The sequence below is a fragment of the Labrus bergylta genome, chromosome 18, assembly GCF_963930695.1.
Source record: "Labrus bergylta chromosome 18, fLabBer1.1, whole genome shotgun sequence".
Classification (NCBI taxonomy): Eukaryota; Metazoa; Chordata; class Actinopteri; order Labriformes; family Labridae; genus Labrus; species Labrus bergylta.
The window spans coordinates 18,492,133-18,501,772 of record NC_089212.1 but is presented as its reverse complement, the minus strand read 5'-3'; the positions used below and the strand labels follow the sequence as shown (position 1 = coordinate 18,501,772).

General features: G+C 40.8%; 1 protein-coding gene across 2 annotated transcripts; it reads right to left on the bottom strand.

The window, feature by feature from the left end:
- Positions 1–488: 488 nt before the first annotated feature.
- On the bottom strand, positions 489–9,119 carry pax9 (paired box 9). 2 transcript variants are annotated; one of them, XM_020627834.3, is made up of 4 exons: positions 8,944–9,119; positions 7,706–8,320; positions 5,655–5,794; positions 489–1,493 (listed from the first exon to the last, which is right to left on the bottom strand). In XM_020627834.3, the coding sequence occupies exons 1-4, from the start codon at positions 8,945–8,947 to the stop codon at positions 1,239–1,241; spliced, it is 1,014 nt and encodes a 337-aa protein (XP_020483490.3). In that variant the 5' UTR covers positions 8,948–9,119; the 3' UTR covers positions 489–1,238. The 2 variants fall into 2 exon arrangements, with proteins under 2 accessions (XP_020483490.3, XP_029131785.2); XM_029275952.2 differs by lacking the exon at positions 5,655–5,794 and having other exon boundaries at positions 8,944–9,118.
- Positions 9,120–9,640: the final 521 nt, after the last annotated feature.

The window sequence follows — 9,640 nt, the reverse complement described above, 5'->3', positions numbered from 1 at the left end:
TTTTTTGTACTCCTGTTCTATAATAAGGCTACTACATTTTGGCCTGAATATGGGCTCAATTTAAAAAGCATTAGATGGTTCAAGAAAATTAGATTAATTATCCGTAATCAATATTTTGTTTTAGAGAAAACAATTACACATAAATACAGAAAGGACCATATTAGGTGTGATAGGTGACAGTATTTAAATGACTTGAGTTGCTTTTTGTGGCAACGATCTTTTTGTGCTTTAATTCTTCTCTGATAAATTTTTACGAGTGAGCCGTGAAGCTCGGTAATAGAACATTCAGGCCTTGTAGGAGCACGTACATTTTAAAAAATGGAAATGAGTTTCCTGCTCATGTAAAACAGGCCTAAAGGCTACAATTCCCTGAGTGCAACAATGCTGCAGTTGCCATAAAAGAGACAAAGATAAATATTTTCTAGTTCTCATGGTGCTTATTTTCTGAGAATGAAAACAAAAGGGTTTCCCCCAAACAATCTGCAAAACTCCATAAAAGACCAATAACAGCCAAACAATTTAATTAGATACATTCAATTTCATTGTGCAACATTTATCAATTGTTAATGCTCTCCGCTCCAACATAAGACAGATGCCAATTTTGTCTGAACGTGCGTGGAGATCTCCATGCTCTCTGTACGGCTAATTGCACTTCATTCAACGTACCTTACATCTAATAAATAAAACTTCTCTGTGGAGCTCCAGCATGGGCTGCATTTTTTGGAGAAGTGGGAAAACAACGCTCCATAAGACACTTAGTTTTATCAAAACATATCACAATAACACAAAGCTTACAAACATATGAAAACAAGAGCTGTTATGAAGAACCCTGAAACACTAATTCAAAGTTTTTACCCCCTCTTCTCTGATTGTTTATGAAATTGAACTTTACCCCGTTTTGCCCAAAGACATTTCGCAGAAGTGTGCGGTTAAAGAATCTGAGGAGGATGTGTTGATGGATGGAGGAGCAGTCATACATCAGTACTTCAGATTACACCTGTCCTGCAAGTTCTTTCACACAAGTTTGTTGTAAAAATGGATGGACTTTTTATTCCTCGTGTGTTGAACGAGGAGGTGGAGGAGGGGGATTCTTACAGAGCGGCACAAGTATGGGTCCTGGGGCCGAGTCCTTCATAGAGAGGAGGCTGGATAAAGCCACAGGGGACAGACTCTGCGTCTCCTGTCTTCGCCGTCAACCCCTTCTCTCCCTCCTCCTCCCCCTCCTTCATCATCAGTCTTCACAGCACCGAGGCGGTGACATGGTGGATGGTGTCATGGCCGGCTGTCATGCTCTTGAAGGCCAGCGGGGCGGCGATGTCACAGCTGTGGGGAGATAGAGCATTGCCACTGGCCGGCTGCCATGTGGGTCCGGTCACATAGGCCGAGGTGGTGGCGCTGTACCCCATGTAGGGTGACACTTGGGTGGTTGGGTGGTAGGGATGGATGCTGGGTGCTGTGACATAGCTGTTCACTGTGGGCAATCCACTCTGCGTCTAGAGGGGGAGAAAAGAACAGCAGTATGAATATTAGCATGTAAATAATCTGTGTAAGATGTTAAACCTTGATATTTTAATCCTTTTTTTTACTTACTGATAAAAGAATAAGACTTTTAAGAATTTCCAATCCATCCTTTAATTCCAACATTTTAAAAAGGGATTTTTTTTTCCATTAAAATAATACTATGTAAAAATCTGCTTTATTAGTAGATCTGTACACAAGCAGCTGAGCTTTGAAGAAAACAGCTAAGAGTGAACTCAACACTATTAGTAAACTGTTACACAGCGGTATGTGATAAGATGGTATAAGTGACCATTTTAGCAGGTGTACCAAAAAAAATGACAATATTCACCTTAATGTTCGGCGGCCCTGCTTTAACTTTATAGATTCAAACCGTCTCATTCGGTTGTTTTCCAGTGTATATAAATATTCAAAACTTAAATAAAGCTGCGAGTGAAAACAACTGTGCAGTAGGTTGAATAGTTAGCTTTACAGTGATCTTGTTAATAACTTAATTTTAAGGCTTCCTGCATTTAAAAAAAAAAAAAACACATCTTGAACATGTACACGTTTCTTGCAAACTGTAAATTATTTCACACAGACGCAGTATTAATTCCACATTATTTGTTGATCCTGCACACAAGCAGCTGACCATGAAGAAAGGAAAGCTTAAAGAGATGTTCTAAAGAGCAGAAGCACTTCTGTGTTTGCCATCTGGGCACGAAAGAGTGAAAAGTGGATCATAGCAGAAAATCTGCTTAGATGACTCTCAGCCTTACATATCTGAGTTTTGAGCATTTAAATCTGTCATTTTCCATCAGAGTGAAAAAAAGTAATTTACTTGCTTCAGGAACATTATTAAATCAGCTGAGTTTGGAAGCAAAAAAAGCTTAAAGTGAAAGCAACAGTGATGTAGGTTCAATTATAAACAGCAGAAACTTAAACCCTTACTTCACAGCCACCACATAAAAAAACAATTTTCCCAATTCTGATGAAAGTATGACTGATCAGTTATGTGCTCTCAAGCCCCTGGAGCATATTAAACATATAAAAAACATACATGTGTGGTTGCCCGTCAGTCTGTGAGGCTTGTTTTCTGCCTTAAAAAAAGTGGACGTTTTCCTCGGCGGGCGTTGATGTACCACGTCAGACGATGGGAGACAGGGCGGTTGTGGGGGGGGGGGGGGGGCGCCACAAAACAGATGTCATGAGAGATTGAGAGTGAAAGCGCAGGAAGAGGAGAAATATGATAGAGAAGGAGGCGAGCTGCATTCAGAGCATGAATGGGCTTTTGCTTTTCTGGCACAGCGACAGGAGTTAAGTCGAGGAATTCACCAAAGCTTTTCAGCAGGGAGGCCGAATTTTCTGATCCTGGGTGGTCTGAGATGACTGAGAATTATTTTTTAAAATTTGGATCACCTCCGTTTCTTTGACTCACTTTCATTGACGAAATAAAAGAAAAAATATCCTCTAAGCTAACATTTGTGGTTCCTACACAACATAAGCATAGAGAGCAACCTGGTTTTGTGGGTGTCTGTGGGTCTGCGTTGGGTGACTGTGGGTGTCTTAGTGAGTGTCTGTCTATGTTTTTGTAGATATGTGTCTTCACTCTCCTAAACGATGCTGAAACTTATTTTACAGAAAGACACACCGGCTATGATACACGTCTTAAAACAATACATTTTCATTTAAATCAGATAATCAAGCTAAACATTTTCCAACGATTATCACATCATCCAGTAAAACAAAGCACCACATGTAACACACAAACACACACATACACACAGCTATACAGCACATATATACGCATACAGTATGTGTATGCTGTGTTCATACATATACACACTTTCCCTCCACTATAAGAACCGAACTAACTCCAACTTTATAAACGACCACAAAAGTGCCTGACACTTATTCCACACAATGTTCAGGGTTTACAAAACGAGGATGTTTTTATGGCAGACAACTTGAGTGAGACTGAAGCATTTGTTTGGATTTACCTGTAATTCTTTCCTTCATTACATGAAGGTAATACGCTGTTAAACCAAGTGTTTATATACAGTTTATCTTAGAATTGAGATGTTTTATTCATTTTAGAGAGTGAAAATTAGCTCAAACAGCATTTAAATTGTATATTTTGGCAAATATTTAAACAGGCTTCATTTGTAGGAAACAACATGTAAGCCTTATTAACAAATTACACAACTATCATTTAAATCTGATCATTTTAAAAGTATATATTAAAGCTTAGGTGAATGTTATATTTTCTTAAAATATTTTAATAAAAAGGCTCATTTAAAAAGCCAGGCAAGTAGAAAATATTTAAGTAACATTAGATTTGAATGAACAATGTAAAAAAGCATGACGTCATTCGGACAAATAATTAAAACGCGAGCTCACTTTGTCACGCTGAGATGATTTTGTTTATGTAACAAAGAAATCATTCAAACTTGACAATAGGACTATTTGAAATCACGTCAATGAAGCGAACTTAAAAAAAAACCGATTATTTATTATATTTCTGAAGAAGCCTAAACTGTTTTTTTTTTGTTTGTTTTTTTCATCGAAACTTGAACGTATCACTTAGGTGCCGCCGCGCGCGCTGCGAGCTCGTGATTTAACCCGAAATATTTGTTTTTAATGATAGTCCTCATCATCTTATTCTTCTGGAGAAACACCTGAGAGTCCCATGGGTGCTTGTTCCCTCTGCATAGCGTCTACAGGCCACATTACTGCAGCTTCTGGCCTGAAAGTAAAACGATTGATTTAACAAAATAAAACGACTAAAATCACTAAAGCACTGAGCGACAAAGAAATATGAATGAGTCCTTTAAGTGTAAGCTAAGCGTGCCAGAAAATAGTGGATTTTAGCAACAGCTCGACTCGTGCACATCTTAGAGTTTGCCTGTTTGTTTGTCACTAACAAATGAAAGAGCAGATCTGTGTGATATCAGATCTCAGCTGTAGCTGCCTGTTTAAACCCTCAGTGTCAGAGCTCTCGCTTTACCATGCTTTGTTTTTCCTGCAGTAAACTCTGTAATTTATAGAGTTGTTATTTTCTGCCTTTAATGGCCCACTTGTGTCTTTTTTTTTCTCTAGTTCTTTGGCTCAGACACTTTACTGTGTCCACTTTGTGCTGCAACTTCTGCTAATCTCACAACTAATGTAATGACCATGAAAACTGCCCCGGGATGAAAATGCAAAATAAAAATACCCCGCATGAAATTGTTTTTATTTTTATCGACGCCTTGTAAGATATAACAGAGGCAAGCGTGCACGCGCGCGCAAACATGGCCTCATTGTAGACCCTCCAAAAAAAATCCTATAAAAAACGTTTTCATAAACGATTTACATAAAATGTGGACTGGAAATAAAGACGTAAATGTATGTAATAATCATAAATGAGATCATTTTGAAATACTCTAAAATATTATGAAAGTTGCATTCATCTTGCTTTATTTGCGATATTTCATGTTGATTTAATCAAAGTCCCGAATATGTAGACCTGAACGGCAATTGTTTTATATGAAACCTTTAAATATCAGCTGCTGTATTACTGTAGAAGTTGCATTAGACCTTAACAAGAGAAATTCTGCAGTGGTCAGTGTTCCTATGAAGTTTAATGCCATGACTTAAAGCCTGTTATAATACGAAATATGGGCCTGAGAAGCTAGAATATTCCAACAGGAAACTAAGAACAGACTTCACTTTATTTTGCTGACTGTTGAATCCAGCCAATTTCCCAGTGTATAAAACGCTGCAATTATTTTTTTTTAAAGCCACCAACCCGAGCTGGAAATCAAGAACCAAGAGGGGATCTGGGGGATCCAAAACTATTTAACCTGCTAATTATGAGATAATTCACACCCAGACGATTCTTAAAAACACTGACCACAGTGGACTTATAGGAAGTGCAGCTTGTGATGCCAGAATAATAAATAATAATACATTAACATAATACATTATTGCCTGCTAAGCCAGTAGAAGGAGCGTGTTAATGCTGTAAAAAAGGGGAACTCTCCTAACCACAAAATGATTCAAATGTTATAAAATAGTCCAAGCTTCAGTTAAGCCTGACCGCAGAAGCCTAGATAAAGTTTTTTCACTTTTGTTTAAGTTACAAAAAATAAAAGGTGCCCATTATTTATTTATTTTACCTGTGTGTATTTTGCTTCAGGTTCTAAATGCGGTTTATCCACGCCATTGACTAGTGCAGAGCTTGCTGGTGGGAACTTAGTCCTGTTTATAGCGCTCCATTCCTCTAGTTTGGTGCTGGGAAAGGATGGACTGTCACTAACTGGGGGGCAGAAGAGAGAGAGAGAGAGGAGAGGAAAGTCAGAGGGGAGATTTTTTTTTGGATTAGGAAAAAAAAGAGTTGTAACTGCACAGCACAGGCCGCTGCTGCTCCCACACCCATCAGGCCAAGGTTAGCCAAGCTGCACGAGACAATTAACCCGATGGCATGGTACACCAAAGCAGCATTATGTGTGAATGTTTACGCACAAATTGCGCACGCATTGATGCGCTCCCGTGTGCGTAAAATGTCTAAGAAAAGCTGAAATTCATGTTACCTCTCATAATAATATCTGTGTACGTATCAAACGCTATTTTAACATCGCGTGATACTGAAAGAGTTAAATCATATCTTCCTAAATTGAAAGTTTTACATATTTTCTCTGATTCAAGTCATTTTCTTCAACCATTAATCCAAACATGTGAGCAGGCCTCATTTTGTCCTGTTCAGACTCTTGACTAAAATAACAATAAAAACTTCGAGGAAAAAGAAGTGGACTTATCTCCATATTTCTCAACGCGCTTAGATCTATATATAAACTTGTTAAGACTGAAATGTTGTAGTTCATGTTTGAGGCCCAGTTGGAGATGGCAAGACTCTCCGGTGGGTCAGGGGACGTTTTAAACCCACCATAACGTCTTCCTGTGCGGGACAAATTAGATTTACGCTCACCGTGTCCCTCCTTATGTGAATGATGGATATCATATAATACACAGACCCCATCGCTTACAACGAGAGCAGCAGGCCAACCAAAGCGTAAATCAATACAGAGCTTTTCTTTTTCTGGCACACTTTAATTGTTTTACTCTATGTCCAATTATGTCAGTCAGTGTGTCCTCATGTGCGTAAAAAGAACGTAAACTAGTCTGTTCTCTTAATCCTACACATATTTTAAATTAATTTTCCTTAACATTCAATTATTACATTTGTTTAAATAAACTGTCGACATTGCTGTTCAAATGAACAAAAAAAATCTGCCACTAACATGTTCTGAATACTTAGAAGATAAATACATCCTTTATAAAAGCAGCTTTTCAAACACCTGAGTTCTCGTGGATGTCTGCTAAACGTTTGTCTTGTTCAGATTACCCTTAAATCAGGTTAACTCTACAGCTTTGGAAATGTAGAGGAGAAGCTTTTTTCGTGTTTCTGCCCATGAATCCTGACAGCAAGGCCCGCTCTGCTAACGCACTGACAGCGCTTCCCTTCCTTCTCCTGGAAAACAAGCTCTCAGAAAATCCCTTTCACAACACCGAGCCGACCATTAACACTGATTTATGCCGGATCCTGTTTCACTGTTTCCAAAACAGTTGTGGTCTCGTTGAATGCGAGCCAAAGCTATGAGGGCCTCTATACCTGCATGTTGAACGACAAACATCACACATGCACCAAGAAAGAAACTTCCTAATATGAGCTTTTTCTGCCTGAAACCTGCTGCACAAAATGTCTGGCTGCAGCTCATGGCAAACATTCAGCACACCTCATTCTGATGCACTTCATCTCACCGCCTTTCCCCTCCGCTGTCCCTCTAATATTCCACATCCGCCGCTTAATTATTACTGCAAGCCGGACCATCTGTTTCTGACCTAACCTGCCTCCCTCTCAAATCAATATCAGCAGGCAGGTCAAGCTCTGACTCTAAAGAGGCCACAGAGTTTAAAATGCTAAAACTGTTATTTTAGAGGCCTTTAATGAACTCAGAGTGAAATAAAAAAGCCACTTTCTCTCCAAACACACACACACACACACACACACACACACACACACACACACACACACACACACACACACACACACACACACACACACACACACACACACACACACACACATTCGCACTCTTGCGCCTTCAAAAACTTGTTTAAATGCACTGCAATAAACAAATGCAACCGCCCTCCATGCTGCCATGCTTACTTTGTTGCTCTGTAATAGACCGTATCCCCAGAATGTCTGTTACGGAGTGCGACGAGGGCCATATCCTGTGCATGGCCATGTGTCCGGGGAGGGTGGGCATGCCGGGGGGATTGGGCACTTTGGAGGTCGGGTATGAGTATAAGTGGTTGTAGGGTAACGTTGGTTGGGGCTGTGGATGAGGCGCCTGCTTGCCGGACTCGTACTGGCTCTGCTGGGTCAGATTCCCGATCTTGTTGCGCAAGATCCGGCTGATAGAGCTGACGGAGGGCAGGTTGAACTTGTCGCACACCCCGTCCGCGAGTAGCCTGTCTCGGATCTCCCAGGCAAAAATCCCCGGGTCCCTCTGCTTGTATGTCCGTATGTGCTTGACCACGGTGGGTGTGGTGACCCTCGGCTTGCTGCCTCCGATGGCCCCCGGGAGGATGGAGCCGGTCTCGTTGTAGCGGGCCAAGATCTTGCTGACGCAGCCGTGGGAGACGCGCAGCTGCCTGCTGATGTCACAAGGTCGAATCCCGAGCTGGGCCAGCTCCACGATCCGCAGTCGGATGGCGTTGGGAAGCGGCCTGCCGTTCACGAAAACCCCGCCGAGTTGGTTCACCTCACCGAAGGCTGGCTCTGGTGTCAAAAACAAACACACAAGGGCAGAACAATGAGACAGCGATTAGGTAACCAAACCAGGGCCCACCACTGCAACCCGGGTTAAACCAAGCACATTAATAGGCCTAAAATTACCGATAGGCCTACATTAATATACAAATAAATCAGTCGAGTATAATAACTGTTTAACAATTTTTCTATTTGCATTATTTCAATTCCTATCATTTTTGTGATCAATGTGTTTTAATAGTTTATTTTAAATAGTACATCTTTACGCACAGTATTATTTTAGCTTTAAGTGTTTTACAATGAAAGAGTGAACTCTGAAACATGAAATTATCACGCTGACTTAAATATGACGTTTGACTTAAAAGAACCAACATAAAGCTGACTGATAGCTGTCGTGCACACAGGGTAAACTTCACACGGATGTTCAGTGGTCAACGCCAAAACTCGTGCGTAACAGCCACATGGAATAATTCAGTCTGCCTGTTTCTTGCCACTCGGATCAGCAATAAATCTGACCCGTCAAAACATCTCACACAGACGTTATCTCGATAGACTTTTCCCACCTTGGCCGTTGGACCGAACACTGTTGCATCCCTGACGAGAAAAAAAAAACAATCCAACTTTGCACTCACCCATCGTGTTAAAGCCGCAAACGAAGAATACGGTGTCCGGTGTGTGCCTCCTGCGTGGGTCCTGCTCCGCGTCCAGCGTGTCCACCGTCCAAAACCGCGTCCACAGAAATCTTCCTGTGCGATAAGGAACAAGAGGGACAAAATTCTCGATCTGTTTCCTGACGGCTCTGGAGACAGGCTTACATTTCAATCTGTTGAAATCAGGGGGCTGGACTTCCAGCGCTTCTCCCTCGCTGATTGGCTCAGCTCGCCAATGGACGCTCAAGAATGCACAGACACGCTCACCTATTGGTCCAAAAGTTTGACATGACAAGTCCACCGAGTTCCCCCCCAACCCCCGTCCTTCTCGTCGTCCTGCTGTCTCCCATCAGAAAACACTGGGATATACCACCATGAAAACGTTTGTTATTGAGACAGATAGGGTGAGTATAATGCGATATCATGATTTAGGATAAGATCTCCTCCTTTTTCTGCTGTCATGAATAAATAACGCGTAAAAAGCTCCACTTGCATAATATCAAAAGAAACCGTGAACCCTGGCACAATTGAAGTATTTTCGTAAAAACGCACAAATCTAATAATTTACAATTAAAAACATATATCTCATTTGATTCCTCTAATCTGTTTGTAGTGTATTTTTGTGTCAAAGATTGAACCTTTAGAAATAAAATAACCATATACATTTCTGTTATGAAAA